Here is a 16,835-nt window from a genome sequence, read left to right on the forward strand (position 1 = left end):
TGAGAAAAAGTCAACAGCCCTTTTCCGCAGTTCAGTGGGATCAGTCAACTCTTTTCCATCTTCAGAACGAATACAATGAATAAGACGATTTTGTCCATTTTTCTTTTCCAAACTGAAGAAGAGTTTTGAAGGAGCATCCATTTCAGAGATATTTTGAAAACGTGAACGTACCAGAGCTCCCTGCGCTCTGAGCCCAAGCAGATCAGCCAAAGCAGATTTTTTCCTTTTGAGAGCCTGAAAATGGCCTCGATTTCCTGTGGACTCGCAAAAACTCTGAAGAGCCACAATTTCAGTCTCTAATTCTTCAATAGATCTTACCAGTTCTCTTGTAACATTGTAAGTATATTGATTACAAAACTGCTGAATTTTAATTTTACCAATATCCCACCACTGCTGTACAGACGTAAACTGACATTTCATAAGTCTCCACTGCTTCCAAAAAAAAGAAAATCCTTTTTTAAAACAACCATCGTTTAATAAAACAGTACTGAAATGCCAATATGCACTTTTAGGTCTTAAATTATTAATAAACACATTCCCTATAATCATACAATGATCAGAAAAGCCCACTGGACATAAAGTGCATGATTTAAATATTTATAAATGGTGCCCAAAACAATAGAACCTATCTAATCTAGCCAAAGTAATATAATTCTCTTTACTGTGAGCCCAGGAATATTGCCTTATCTTTCCATTTTTAAACCGCCACACATCAGCTAAATCATATGTTTCAATAATACGTTTCAATTTTCTCCTTGACTGTAGATGTGGCTCCAAATGATTCCTATCTAGATCATCTACTGTACAGTTAAAATCACCTCCTAAAATTAAATAATCTGTTGACACACAATTTAAAAGTGTATCTGCTAACTTTTCCAAAAACACACAACGTTCACTTGGATTCACAGGAGCATACACATTCAGTAAAATAAACTTTATATTTTCATACTTAACAGTAACTTTTAACAATCTTCCTTTAACAACGTCTTCAGCCTCAATAGAAACTGGAAGAAAGTTCCTCGAAAAAAGAATAGCTACTCCAGCACTTAGCGAAGTTTTATGACTCAGAACAAGATTTCCATCCCATTCTTTCTTCCAGTCAACCTCATTATCAACATCACTGAGTTTCTTGAGCAAAAGCTATATCAATACATTTAGATTTTAAAAGTTCAAAATACACAGCCCTTTTTTTCACATCCCTTGCACCATTAAGGTTTAAAGATGAGATTTTAAATCTGCTCATATTCACACAAGAACAAAACAAAAAGAAAAAAAACACACTAACTTTCATGAAAATCACAAAGTTTGAGCTCTGACCTTTTGCACCAGTTTTCGAAGTCTATACACTTCAGTGTCTCTTAACCCATCGGAATTCCTTTGTCTCATTAACCATTTAGCTGAGTCAACAAACAATTTTCTATTTGGAAAGAAATCATCTACGACCACATCCCGTTTTCCTTTTGTTACTTCCAAAAACCTTCTAATCTGCTCTAGACTGTAGCCATTAGTACTCTGTCCACCAGGAATAGAGGAATCAGATTCTTTATCACTATCAGAATCAGATAAAGCCTCAGAGTCACTTTCCTTCCCACTCTTTTCTTTCAACTGAGTCTTTTTGGGTTTTACCCCTTTAGTTTCTCTAGATTTTCGTTTAGTGTTTGGTACTTTAAAAACACTTTCATCATCCCTGATCAGATTCCTTCCACTATGAACTAAGTCATCAACATCCATCTCTTCTTGTGTAGTTGTTTGACTCTTTTTACTCTCTTCAGGAGAAGTAATGACTTCCTCAATGTCACGTTCTGAAACATTGGACTGGTTTTGGTCTCCTGTTGAAACTCCCTCCCCAGGGTTGATTTCTTGATCTCCTTCCCCAGCAGCAGCCACTGGAGTTCCCTCCCCAGCTGCGCCCACTGTCGCTCCAATCATAGCATCTGCTGATGTCCCTGGCTCTGGATTTTCATTAACCTGAACAGTCTCTTTTTGAACTTTTTCAGGGCAATTACGAACCGAATGGCCCTCCTGGTTACATCCAAAACACTTCATAGTTTCAGTTGTTGCAAAAATAGTATAATCAAAGCCATCAACTTTAAATTTCATCACTATGCTCAGTTCCTCGATATCATTCTTGAGAATCATAAACACTTGTCTTCGAAATGAAACAACGTGTTTCAGCTTCGCTGATTTGCATCCCGACGGGAGCATTTTCATTGCCGACACGATCTGACCGTGACGTGACAGTTCCTTCAGCAACACATCATCGCTGATGAAGGGTGGCAAGTTAGACAGGATGATCTTTTTAGCAGGGTTCATTAAAGGGAAAACAGTAGTATGTGTGTTTCTCAAAACAATTCCCCTCTCAACTACGCTGTTCACCTTGTCGATCGAGTCCAAAAACATAACCACTGCATTATTCATCCTGGACGCTGCCTTCACACTTTCACACCCAACAAGTTCCCCAACAGCCAAACCACACTCCTCAACCGAAAAATCCACGCCAACTGGTATTTTAATACCATGTCGGCGTGAAAGGCTCCTAAAACCTGCAGTGCCTTAACTTTTCCCGGCCATCGCACCAAGCTAAAAGCTTGATGCGGCTGAAAAAAAGACACTATTGAAACACCAGTGAAACAGTGAAAACAGATCGTGTTAAAGTGCGAAACAAGTGAATCACCACTGTAAAAGGTGAAAATCAAACCTTTAGAAAACCTCACACTCGTTCTCCTTCCACTCCACACATGCAGCAGACGCTCACACATCCGCACTTGAGAGAGAGAGAGAGAGAGAATAGAGAATAGTGAATAGAGAGAGAGAAGCTCCCAAACAGCTCTTTGGGAGCCTAACATGTAACCTTTACATCAACATCTTCAGTCAGAAAGAACGACTTTGAGACGACTGATCTGATAGGATACAGATTTACAGCAGAGAAACTTCAGAGCTCTCTGCTTTCAGATGGATATTTATATATTTATTCTATCATTAGGTAGAGAAAGATGTGTAAAATGTATGAAAATAAACTCATTTTATTGCAAAACAATAATTCAGCCACAGACAGTGGCTGAAGAAAGACTCATCTGTATATTTTAGTTCCCAAACAGAGTTAAGAGGATGAGAAAGTCAAACCAAATCCCCAAAAGTCTGAGCAGCAAAGAGCGACATCTGGTGGTGAGAAAGTCTCCACACCACCCACTAAAAACAATCTTCATTCTACAAAACTGACTGAGAGCAAGGGAAATAAACTGTTTACACATAAGAACATGAATTCAAGATGCTGCGTTCACATTGCAGCCTGAAGTGACCCAGATCCGATTTTTTTGGTGAATTTTTTATTTTTTTTTTTGTGAGGTTGTTCACACTTTAAAGTGTATCTGTTATCTCTGCTCTATGGAGGAACAAAAAGACCATGAAACAGTCTCAGCTGCAGCAGAAAGGACTGAGAAGCAGAAGAAGCTCCAGAAGAGTCGACAACAAATCCATCAGAGAATCCAGGACCAAGAGAAAGATGTGAAGCTGCTTCAACAGGAGGTGGAGGCCATCAATGTCTCTGCTGATAAAGTAGTGGAGGACAGTGAGAAGATCTTCACTGAGCTGATCCGTCTCCTCCAGGAAAGAAGCTCTGAGGTGAAGCAGACTTATTATGTATTGACAATTCTAGGGGCCCTGACCAGCAGGGGGCCCTCCACAATTTAATTATTTATATTTTAACAGTGACATATGCAGCTATAGTCGGTAGAAGCTCCAACTGAATACAGCGTCGATTGTGGCAGTTACTATGCTGCTAAGAAAAGTTGTAAAATCAGGTTTTCAAAAACATAATAGAAGGAGAGAGAGAAAAAGGCAAGAGTGTTAATTTATAACCCAGTTTTTCTCCAAAAGAGGTAAGTAGACTGTGTGAGATTATCAACCATTTAGCATAGTTAGTTTAGCTACAGACTACTGTTTGCCTCCATTTCACTAGCATGTAATGAATTAAGGGGAAGAAATTACCAACATATTCATATATTTAACTTATCCCTTTTACCACTTAACAGATGAGTCAGCCAGCAGAAGCTCTAACCCACATCCCTCCTGACCTGTTCTCTCCTGAGTGAAATTAAAGCTGCAGTATGTATTTATCTAATTTTTTTCACATATTTTTTTAAAACTGTTATTATATTGTGACAGTATGGTATCAGATGGTGCTGCTCATCCTTCCTCCCCCTTGTTTTGTGCCGTGCTGCAGCTAGCATAGCACAGAGCTGTGCAGATTTAAACTGTGAATCCTCAGTTTAGTTAGCATAGCTACCAATGATGGCAGATAAACTGATTGTTTCTGTTTCTGACTGTTCTGACTGTTTCTTGTAATGATAAGTTGTTTCTCCACCATTAGCACATTTAGCAGTGAGTGAATGAAGCTAATTGACAGCGCTAAGAGTGTCCTACTGGTTCTGATTGGTTGTTTTGGTCAGAACTGTGCATTACTTTAACCAGTAATATTAATTCAGGAAAGAGATGGAGGAGATTGATTGTTTTCGCAGATTATCTGTCTCATAACAAACTTCTATGACATCATGAAAGCTTTAACAACATATTGTTTTATTAAAGTTATGTACTGCAGCTTGAATAAAATGCAACTACTAGCATTTTTTAGAAGTCTGGAATGCTTTATGTATAGTTGCACGTTGCTTTTCACTGTTGCTCATGGGGAGAGACATTTCAGTATTTAAAACAGTGGTTCTTAACCTGGGTTCGATCAAACCCGAGAGGTTCGGTGAGTTGGTCTCAGGGGTTCGGCGGAGCCTCTGCCGCGAAGAAAAAAAAAAAACTTGTGTAAAGTCGTGACGTGCCGCTTTGCCATCATTTGCTGCAGAGGATCATGTTACATTGCTAAGCCAATCAGTCCTGTGGAGATTTTGGTTCTTCATACAACTGGAGGCCAAAGTCAGCAAATTAAAAAGCTTAAAACCAGGAAGTGAAGTGAGAAATGCAGCAGAAATCTGAAATATTTACTTTGCCCCGCCCAACAACAACAGCTGTGAAGCTCCTCCCTTCTATTGACCACAAAGTTCAGCTCTGCCGCTGCATTTCTGGTTTATCTTGTTTCACTCTTCTGAAATCGTCAGGATTGTTAGAATCACTGAGCTGATCAGACAAACTGCTGAAGATCAGTAACAACCTTGGCTTCTTTTGGGACACATATACGGGAGAAAGAGGAACAAAAGATCATCAGGGTTGTTGAGAAGTGAGATGGCTGAGAGAGGAAATAAGATAGATTCAGGTAAATATTCTTGTTCCACCTGCGGGGATCTACTAAAGGATCCGGTGACGATTCCCTGTGGACACAGCTACTGTATGAACTGTATTAAAGATCACTGGGATGGAGAGGATCAGATGGAAGTCCACAGCTGCCCTCAGTGCAGGAAAGAGTTCAATCCGAGGCCTAACCTAGAGAAAAACTTCATGTTAGCTGAGTTGGTGGAGGATCTGAAGAAAAGTGGACTCCAAGCTGCTGCAGCTGATCACTGCTATGCTGGACCTGAAGATGTGGCCTGTGATGTCTGCACTGGGAGGAAGATGAAAGCTGCCAAGTCCTGTCTGGTTTGTTTGATTACTTATTGTGAGAATCACCTCCAGCCTCATTATCAATTATCTGCTTTTAAAAAGCACAAGCTGGTGAATCCCTCCAAGACTCTCCAGGACAGCATCTGCTCTCATCATGAGGAGGTGATGAAGATTTTCTGTCGTACTGATCAGCAGTGTATCTGTTATCTCTGCTTAATGGATGAACATAAAGGCCATGAAACAGTCCCGGCTGCAGCAGAAAGAGCTGAGAAGCAGAAGGAGCTCCAGGAGAGTCGACAACAAATCCATCAGAGAATCCAGGACCAAGAGGAAGATGTGAAGCTGCTTCAACAGGAGGTGGAGGCCATCAATGTCTCTGCTGATAAAGCAGTGGAGGACAGTGAGAAGATCTTCACTGAGCTGATCCGTCTCCTCCAGGAAAGAAGCTCTGAGGTGAAGCAGCAGATCAGATCCCAGCAGGAAACTGAAGTGAGTCGAGTCAAAGATGTTCAGGAGAAGCTGGAGCAGGAGATCACTGAGCTGAAGAGGAAAGACGCTGAGCTGGAGCAGCTCTCACACACAGAGGATCACACCCAGTTTCTCCTCAACTACCCCTCACTGCCAGCACTCAGGGAGTCGACACACTCATCCAGCATCAACATCCGTCCTCTGAGACACTTTGAGGACGTGACAGCAGCTGTGACAGAGCTCAGAGACAAACTACAGGACGTCCTGAGAGACCTAACGACGAACATCTCACTGACAGTTAATGAAGTGAATGTTCTTCTGTCAGAACCAGAACCAAAGACCAGAGATGGATTCTTAAAATATTCTCAAGAAATCACTCTGGATCCTAACACAGAACACAAGAAGCTGTTTTTATCTGAGATTCAACCCCAGAAAAACTTTAATGACGTCACAGCAACTGTGTCAGAGGTCAGAGACAAAACACAGGATGTCCCAGGAGACACAACGAGTGATTTACAACCAAAATCAGAACGAGAACCAAAGACCAGAGCTGGATTCTTAAAATTTTCACAAATAATCACTTTGGATCCAAACACCTTAAACAGATTTCTATTATTATCTGAGGGGAACAGAAAAGTAACATTTGTGAACCATGAACAGTTTTATCCTGACCATCCAGACAGATTTGATGGTTTATGTTATCAGGTTCTGAGTACAGAGAGTCTGACTGAATGTTGCTACTGGGAGGTGGAGTGGAGAGGAGGAGGAGCTGTAGCCGTTTCATACAAGAACATCAGCAGAACAGAAAGACTGGGATCCGATGACCAATCTTGGTCGTTATTTTTTGACCAAAACAGTTACACATTTTATCACAACAACATTAAAACTCCATTGGCACGTCCAGTTTCCTCCAGAATAGGAGTTTATCTGGATCACACAGCAGGTATTCTGTCTTTCTACAGCGTCTCTAAAACTTTGACTCTGATCCACAGAGTCCAGACCAGATTCACTCAGCCTCTGTATGTTGGGATTAGAGTTTACTTTTCATTTTCCTGTCCTGATGGATCCTCTGCTGAGTTCATTAAACCTGAATAATCAGCAGTTGAAATCACTGCTCAGTTCAATTGGTTAAAATGTCTATTTTAGTTTCAGTTCCTTTTTTCCATTGTTTTGGAGAGATCACTGTTATGTCTTCACTGCTGAGATCAAATGTCTTAGTGGAGCCATTTTATCATCTTTTTTTGTTTCACTGGAGTTTGTTTGGGTGCTGCCCCTTCCTGTTTCTGATCAGCAATGGAGCCAATCACTGCACAGGAGGATTTTTATTCAGCTAAACTACAATTATTGCTTTGTGAGACCAAATGTTGTAAACTGTGATCATCATCATCATCATCAATCATCACATAAGGACATCAGTCATAATTTATTGGACAAATATCAAATTCCTGATCAAACTGTGTCAATAATCATCTTGTGACTCTGATTTTAAGCTTTATAGACAAATATCTAAATAAAGTTGACTCATTGTTTGAATATAAAATGACTCTGTCTTATTTTATATTTTGTTTGTTTTATTTGATTTTATGATATCTGTCAGTAATATTTCCCAATATCAGAAAAAGCTGCAGTTTTCAGGTGAGAATAAAGTGAGTAATCAGAGATTTTGTTACTTTAAGTTGAGATTTGTTTTCTACCTGCAGATGACAGGAGTCCTGAACCTCCTGTGGTCCTAAAAAGACACAACAAACACTGACTGTACAGGACTTTTCTAGTTCTGTATGGACTCTCTTCCTCTTTTACTTGGAAGACAAGGCTGCCAGAAGTGTAATGCAACCTGAAAGATGGCCACCAGATGGCGCCAAATACGCCAGTGTTCCTCAGCAGAGGAAATGCTGAAATCATGGAGTTATTGTTTTAAAACGTTAAAATAAAATGTGGTCAATTCTTATCAAAACCAAGTACTGAACAAAGATTGACACAATATCAACTTCACACTTTGATTTATGAATTGTGAAAACATTTTTTTTCTTTTTCCTTTTTTTTTAATACAAAAAATTCACTTTTCTTTCCAATAATTTTTATTATTGGGCTGCACAGTGGCACAGTTGGTAGAGCTGTTGCCTGGCAGCAAGAATGTTCTGGGTTCAATTCCTGGCCCTGGTCTTTCTGCATGGAGTTTGCATGTTCTCCCTGTGCATTGTGGGTTCTCTCCAGGTACTCCACACAATGTTCCTCCCACAATGACTGTCAGGTTAATTGGTCTCTCCACCCTAGGTGTGTGTGTTTGTCCTGTCTGTCTCTGTGTTGCCCTGTGACAGACTGCAATGTTATCTGGAGATTGTCCCTAGTGGGACCCTCCCAACTCCACTAGGGACAAAGGGGGTATAGAAAATGGATGGATGGCCACCTATAAACCAACTGGCTAAACAAATGCACCAAATGTTCAAATACAGAAGAGCTTAATTTAAAATAGACCAATCTATTATAAACACTATTAAAAATTGGCAACAAAAATACATTCCTGCCTGAATTTTTACATTGATCTGTTATAAGTACTATATAATCTAAACTGGTGTCATCATGGATGTTAAACAAATGTTGCTCAATTATTAAGCCTTCAGAAACTCCATATTTGAACTTTGCTTATATTGAATTAGAATTACTAGACGTCACAACAAAAACAACTTCTAATTAAAGGAAGTAATTTCAAAACAAATCAACAGACAAGTAGCAGGAATGATGAATGTCATGTTTACTGCTGAGAAAAGATCAATTTATAGATGAAGTGATATTCAGCACAGAGGAAAATCGAGTGATTCCAAAGAAATTACAACAAATTGATAAATCTATGTTGGGATAAACAGATAAATAACTATATATGGGATATATACAATATAACTTTCCAACTCATAAACAGGACGACTACATTACATTACGTTGATTTCTCCTCTTCTTCCTCATCGTCTTCTCTTTTCTCCATCATCAAAACACACTGCATGTAAAACCTAGGAACAATCACTGACTGTGCATTTATTTATCTTAAAATAAAATTAAGTAAAACATTGCCTTTGAAACACGCATTCTCTTTTGCAACGTTAACACTATATGGTGTCAGAGAGCCATCTATATTTTACAAAACATAGACCTGAATATCATCCCTGTTGAGTTGTATCCAGTTAAACCGTCCCTCCATCCAGCTGATCTGACGAGGTTAGTGACAGAATTACAATAAAAACAGTTTTATACTTTTATACTTAACTACTTAGTTAACTGCTTAGTTATTATGATCTGTTTTTTGCTCTTATTATTACAGTAATATGTTTTTTTACAGTGTTGTTTGGTGAAGACCAAGAGCAGTGGTCACATTATTTTAGGTGCAATCAGGGAAACTGGAGCTGTAGATTCTTCATTTCTCACAATTGGACAATATTGTGTTTTTTTTTCCCCACCGTTCAGCAGCATCAAGCTAACAGTTAAAATCACTGAAGTGACTTTGAATTGGTGCTTTGCACTTTAATATTATACTTTTTTTTCCATTGATTATATGTTATACTTTTATTGGGGTTTTTTTTTCTCTCATGGACTTTTAATTCATTTAATTTAATGGGTTGTGTAATTCCACTTGATCAAGCCTTTTCTAGCATTTTACACAGTAAACGTAACAAAAGAATTATCAAAACTGTAATGTCAGGATTGGAAGTGAAAGAGCTGTATCAGGACACCCCTCATGTTTAATGTGTGTTGAAATGAACAGATTCCTGGTTTTGATTCAATCTGTCCTCTTTCTTCTCCCTACAGCAGGATGTCAGACTGATGGATGTTTAAGACTTCAGGATGAGTTTCATCTATGGAGACCTGATTTCAGAGAAGAAGAAGAAACAAAACAAAAATAATTGCTTGACTGGCAATATAGTCATTTTAAAAAAATCTCTTTTTGTATTAAATACTGATATGAGGAAAATGTTTACTTAACAATTCTTATGTTTATGAAGATTCAAAGATCAGTGTTTCAGTAAAGATGCATTTATTAAAAACGTTATATTTCATTTAAATAACCTGGTGATTGCTATTTAAAAATACCATGTTATGTATGCATCAAACAAAAAACTTGACATGTTTTCTTGCTACTTTTATACTGAATTTCTTTTTTAAGAAATGTTACTGGACTTTTTAACATTAAATAATTTATCTTAACTTTGGTGAATTGTTCACCAAAATTTGACTCACCTTTCAGAATTAAAATTCAGAAATACTCTATTGTATCCTAAATTAAATGTTGTAAATCATAACTAGCTATAATTTTTACTTTTTATCTTAACTCATAGCTTCAACCCCTGAAATGATGATCAGAATTTGGTCTGTTGTCAGAAAATGTCTTTCAAAATGTTCTCTTTCATTTTACACATCACATATGAATGTATGAAATTCATGCAGGACATTTTTCTAATATTTCCTAACATGCTCTGCTCAGCATCATGTTGTAAGAGAAACCTGCTTAATACTGCACAGACAAACTGGAAATAAAGTAAAACATTTGGAAACTTTAAACAAACTAAAATATTTGATTTTGGTTCAGAGCATCAAATGAAGCTTAAAGCGCAAGTTCAAGCTGGAAAACTTTGCCTCACCTGCTCCTCCCATTTGCTGCGTCATGCTCTCCGCCTCCAACGCTGGACCTGGACGCGGTGTGTTCAATCACCAATCAAGCTCCGCTTATAAGGATCCACACCCACGGCGGCAGCCAATCTCCAGCTGTGCTCAATCCGTTCATTTGCACGCCACAGCTTCCCGGCCAGCACGTCCCAGCGTCTGATTCTCCGTCCTTATACCTCTCATCTTGAGTTGGCCCTTTGTTTTCGCCTCAGACGCTCCTCTGATGCAAGAGGTCTTTTGCAAGCGATGCCGATCATCGCACTGCTATAAGTTGTCGTGTTTTAACCATAAGCCAAACCTCCACCATCTGTCTCATGTCTCCTATCGCCATCACCTGATTTCAGCATGCTGCTCATTACGATCTGGCCATTTTAACTCTATTGCAGATAAGCTACTCCTCTGCCTGTGCCCTGTCCAGTCCAGCTATCAGTCAAGTCACCCATTTCAAAGCTTAATCTCATCCTGTCTGTTTATTCCTCAGTATCACCCCATTCTGAGTCTTGATTTTCTCCATGCTCATCATAGTTTCATGCACGCAACCCTGGAAAAAAAAAAAATCATTTGGCTGTAGACCATGTTCCCCGGTCTTCAAGGTATTCTCTTGGCTTTGCGCCAACATTCATTGCCAGACGAGCACTGCGCAATTCTCTGGTGGTGGTTGGTCAACCTCATGCATTGCACGTCATCTGGTTAACATTTTGCAAATCTTTCCCCTTTGTCTTTAACACCCTTATTTTCAGGTTTCATCCCAGTCCGTAACACCTCAGCAGCCCTTCATCTTCCAGCCTGGCACCACGCTATCCGGTATCCCCGTAACCTCAGGCTGGCTCCGCGTCGCCTCAGCTGGCCCATGTCCCAGCTGTTCTCTCTGTCTATCCAGCGAGGCGCCTCTTCTGCCTGCACCTGTCCGTCAGCCTTCCTCCAGGCGATCCCGCATCCCCTAGAGTTGACCCGTTCCCTCCTGCCGGGCTCATCGCCACTCAGTATCCCTAGGACGGCTCCGCACCGCCTCAGCTGGCCCTCGTCCCAGCTGTTCTCTCTGTTCATCCAGCGAGGTGTCTCTCCAGCCCGTTCCCGCTCTAGCTGCGGATCCCTCAGCTGGCCCTCTTCTCTAGCCCGGCCTCACGTTGGCTTTGGCCCCTGCCTCGGGCCTCCTTTTGGGGGAGAGCATCCCTAATCTTACCTAATGATCTTTCTGTGTCTGAGTTTATCCAGATTGAAATGTTTTCATCTCATGTTTCTCAGGCTCAGAGTCTCTGGAGGATAATAGCAGAAACAGACGACATGATTAACAGTCATTTCTATGAGTTTATATTCTAAATAGTTTTATCCTAAGAACACATTTTGTTTCATGCAAGAAATAATTTACATCCTTGTTAGAAACTGGGTACAGTGAGTCTTGAGTGATTAAAACTAATAGAAATAAAGGAAAATTAAAATATTCACAAATAGGTCATCATAAATATATGATCTTCAGTGTTTTAGTCTGTTTTTCCTTTGACTTGTTGCTAATAACAGGACAAACAGGTTGACTGACAAAATGGCCGCTCTGCTTCCTGCTGCATCTTAAAGTCATTTTTATTTGTACAGGCAAAACATCTCAGGTCTGAAAGAATATAATAAAAAAATACAACAATGTTTTAAAGAGTTATTTACAAGAGTTAAAGCTTAACATCAGTTCACATTAAACATCAAAACACATTTATTGATACAACAAACAAAAACAGAATGGAAAACAATAAAAGCATAATTTTTCTAATGTCTTTGGTTTAGAGGAGCATGCTTATTAGTAATGAGACAAAACTGTCAGTTTGCTCAATCACCAACTCACAGTCTATTTTGTACCTCTAGACAAACTCAGTAGTACTTAAACTAATTATTCATATTTTCAGTAATATAAAGGCCCAAATCTCCCCTGTGATTCTACCTAAAAATCTCACTAATTGTCTCGACCAGCATCCACTGTCTTTGTGTTTATTTGTTTATTATTTATCTCCAGATGTCAGATGTGTAGCTCCAACATGGCAGCCAGTCTCAGCCTTAGTAGTAATCATGAAATGATGAATCAAGTTTATTTGTAGACTTGGAATAAAGTTCAACTACAAGGCATTTCAAAGGGCTTCATGTCATAAAAACACAACATGTGGTTCAACCCTTCTCATTTTTTAGAGATAACTTTGATCATCACTAATCTTAGATGTTTTTAGATGAATTTAAGTTTTATTGTTTGAAAAATAAGGGGTTCTTATCCACTCATTTGTGTCTCATGCATTTACTACTGCAATGTTCTGTTTTCTGGGTTATTTAGGAAAAGTTGATCAGTCTTCAGATGGTTCAAATGCTCCCATTTTACCAAAATGCAATGCCTTCCCAAGCAAAGTAATGAAGAAATCACTACAGCTGACTTATGAGATGAAGTTAATGTCCTATATGTTGTGTCTATGGTCCTATTTTCTATAGTAATTAATACATTTCTAATTTTCTCTATCTTTGTTTATGTTTGTAAATGACCCCCGAGAACAAATTTTAATAAAAAAATGTACATAATGTAACTACAATTGTGCATTTAAAAGAACTGTAGTATCAAAAATATTCTTTTTTTGAACAGTCACTTGGAGATTTAAGGAGTGAATAGTAAATATTCATCACTACTGGGGGCTGGACATGGAAGCAAAGGTGAACTAGTGAATTCACTGTTGATCCATAAATTGAAAAACCAGACAGTAAGTTTGCAAAATCAACCAACCAACCAACTTTTGCATGTATTAAAAAATACTTTTCAAGACAAATCAGATATCAAAAGCTGAGTAAGAGACGCAATACTACAGCAATAGCTATGGGTATAGGATGTTCTTTTTTAACATACACAACTCTTACATAATTTTTTTATACTCTCAAAATGGCCCCAAAATGGTAACTTTGACCTAATCTGAAGGACTTCCTGTAGGTTTTAAGGCATACATTTTTTTTTATCATGGTTCATAGTTCTATACATGCACCCGAATTTATACCAAGACATACAAGAGGTTGAATAGATTTCAGCTCAGGAGGAATGATTCAGACATTTTGGTTTGGTTGTCCCTGGTCGCTTCATCTTCATCTCCTGAGTTGCTGAGTTTCTCCTGCGAAAAAACAGATTTTCTTCAGTATCATCATCTTCCTCTGATTGTTTGATATCCTAAAGTTACATTATTATTAGATGACTTGAGTAAAAACTGAACTGTCTCTCTTCATCTCTCATTTTAAGGTTTTCAAAAGAAAATTATCATCAAAATATAAATAAAGCAATAGTTTTGACTTTTTCTGAAATTATTTATGTTTCATTTGTTTCCAGACGCTTGTTGACAAAATAAGACAACCCAGAAATTGAGGAATATTCAAAAGGAAGATGGAAACATAATCATATTAAATTGAAAATGTAATGTATATTCAGGCTTGTCAGATTAAAAGAACCTTTTGAATACAACTTCTACAAATGTATAAAATGTCTTACATTAAGCCCTAATTCTGTATTAATGTTTTATTGGTCTGATGTAAGAAAGTTCAGTTTCCTGGTTTGATGCTCAGCTTTGATGTTCAGTGATTACAGACCAATCAGCTGTAAAATAAAAAAGCAAAGAATTAACATAAGTTATTATTCAGGAGTTGTTCTGTTTCCATATTTCTATAATTTCTCCCTTGTTCATGTTTAGACTTGTTGCTTAGAGATGTAAAAACTGTACATAACATAAAAAATAGACATCAGTGAATATTTAGTTTAACACATTATAAATCAGGTAATAATAGTTAATTTTCCACAGCAGCTTTTGACTGATAAAAAATGTTTCATCAATCTGGGGAGTCAAAAGCAACAAATCTAAAACAAGACAGATCATAATTGGTTGGTTTCTTACAACTTTGAATTATTATTTTTTTTTTTCTCTTTTCTTAATTACATGCAAACACATTTGACCAATATATATAGATAAATAAGTGATAACTGCATAATGTTCCTTCCACATCGTAGCAGCTGTGAGCCCTATGGTCTGGTCTCCAGGTGGTTCTGGTGTCTCTCGTTCTCCTCCTCTCTCCACGTCTCTCTGGTCTGTAAATTCAGGGCTCAGGTCATTAATAGATTTCCTCTTCAGGGTCGCCTTCTACCTCCTGACCCCTGATGTTGTCTTGCCTCATCTCCTCATGAACATTTGAGTTTGTTTTGTACCTCAGCAGATTCTCACATTCACCACATCAAATGATTTGCATTGCATCACTGATGATTCACATCGATTTGTAGTTTCTGTTAATATTCCTGTATGGAGACGAACAGAAATTCACCTAAAACCTGCAAGGAAAAAGAATGACTTACTTGGTTCATGTAGCCCATGACATAGAAGAGCGCTGACGATGATGGTGATGATGATGGTGATGGTGATGATGATGATGGTGATGATGATGATGATGATGGTGACTGATATTTCATAAATAATATCAATAATCCATCCTGTGACAAAGAGGAAAAACAGGTTTGTTTGTTTTAGTAAATTATATTTTGTCCTTTACTTTATTTGTACCATTAAAACTTTAACACAAGATTCTCCTTGTGTCTCTATTTACTGAACCACAGCTGAAACTCTCTAGAGCAGGGGTGCCCATTACGTCGATCGCGATCGACTGGTCGATTGCGGAAGTTTTTGAGTCGATCTCGGCAGATGACAATCTGAACGCCACCAGGACGCTGAGACCAGAACTTCCTCTTCTGACGGGCTTATCAAAAATATTCACTAAGATCCTAAACGTTTGTAGCTTCATTAAAGAAGAATAATTATTTAAAAAATCAACAAGACGTGTTAAAATGAATAATCTCAGTAATTATTGTTTGAACAAGGTGTTGCGCAATTCAGTGCGTTTCGGTCCCATAAAAAGGCGACTCAAAGACCGACTGACGAGCAGAGCAGGAGTTTAAATGAGCTGCTCAACCAGCGCTGTGTTCATGAGAGGCTTGTTAATAATCAAGGAATAAATACCAAGCCTGGAAACCTGATATCATAACGGACTGAATGTTGTGTTTTTAACATAATCTCTGCTCGGCTTGCGGGCGCAGGCGGTTGCCACGGCAACGGGTGGCTTAAACGACAAAGACAGAAAGTAAAAAGGTAGGAGTGGTTTAGAGTTGATCACCTGTTCGGGTTGTTTTACCTTCGTTTATCTTTGCTGAACACCTGCAGCAGGTGTTCAGAAACACCTGCTGCAGTTTCTGAACATTCAATAAACGAGAAACTTGGACTAATCACCTCGTTTCTTTGTGAGTATATGTCACAACAAACATCAAATAGGACAAATATATTTAATTAAATTTTAACAAATTCTACCGCGATAATTATGTGAAATTAAATTAATTATATCCCGACTTCTGAAGATTTTCCTTTACCTTTTCTGGGCTCTTTGGTTCCTCCTATCAGTCTGTAGTTTCTCATACTGAGGTCATCAAACCAAAGTTCAGATCCACCATGACTGACTGACACCTGCTGGTTTGCAACCAGCTTCTGACTGAGAAACCAGTAACCTGCTCCCAGTGTCAGAATCTCACTGAGGAAGAAACTGCATCAGGTTTTCTGTCACTTTATTATTTCTGCTACAACTGATGCATATTCGCATATAAAATAAGTCAATAGAGTTTAATTTGCAATTTTTATGTCTTTGTGTCATGAGGTAGATCTCAGGCGGCTGGTGAGAGAAAAAGTAGATCTTGCTCTCAAAAAGTTTGGGCACCCCTGCTCTAAATCAACGCTACCGGTGGAAATGAAACAACTCTTCCTCAAATCAGTGGAGAGGTCGTACACCCCGCACCAAGCAGCTCACCAGGATCGCTCAGGGTGCCAGGCCGAAACAAAAGGGTCACACTGCAGATCCCATGAGACGACTAACGGGGAGAACCCTCACCCTAATTTAGCCATAAGCGACTCTGAACAGGTGGGTTTTATGTTGAGATTTAAAGGCTCTCAGTATTTCAGCTGTTTTACAGTTTTTTGGTTGTTTGTTCCAAATCCGTGGTGCATCGAAACTGAATGCTGCTTCTCCTCGTTTGGTTCTGGTTCTGGGGATGCAGAGCAGAACCAGAACCAGAAGATCTGAGAGGTCTAGACGGTTGGTACAGCAACAACAGATCTTTAATGTATTGTGGTGCTAAACCGTTC

At 38.7% G+C, this 16,835-nt stretch overlaps 1 protein-coding gene and 1 long non-coding RNA gene across 2 annotated transcripts; one reads left to right on the plus strand and one right to left on the minus strand.

Moving 5' to 3' along the window:
* The first annotated feature begins 5,226 nt into the window (after nt 1-5,226).
* Nucleotides 5,227-7,104, plus strand: LOC103131870 (tripartite motif-containing protein 16-like). The gene has a single exon (XM_016666968.1). The coding sequence runs from the start codon at nt 5,227-5,229 to the stop codon at nt 7,102-7,104; it is 1,878 nt and encodes a 625-aa protein (XP_016522454.1).
* A 6,450-nt stretch (nt 7,105-13,554) lies between these two features.
* Nucleotides 13,555-15,114, minus strand: LOC107834946 (uncharacterized). The gene is made up of 2 exons (XR_001660783.1): nt 15,008-15,114; nt 13,555-13,784 (listed from the first exon to the last, which is right to left on the minus strand). It is a non-coding gene; the product is annotated as an uncharacterized LOC107834946 (long non-coding RNA).
* Between the last annotated feature and the right edge of the window lie 1,721 nt (nt 15,115-16,835).

Source organism: Poecilia formosa, unplaced genomic scaffold (genome assembly GCF_000485575.1).
Source record: "Poecilia formosa unplaced genomic scaffold, Poecilia_formosa-5.1.2 Scaffold863, whole genome shotgun sequence".
NCBI classification, from domain to species: Eukaryota; Metazoa; Chordata; class Actinopteri; order Cyprinodontiformes; family Poeciliidae; genus Poecilia; species Poecilia formosa.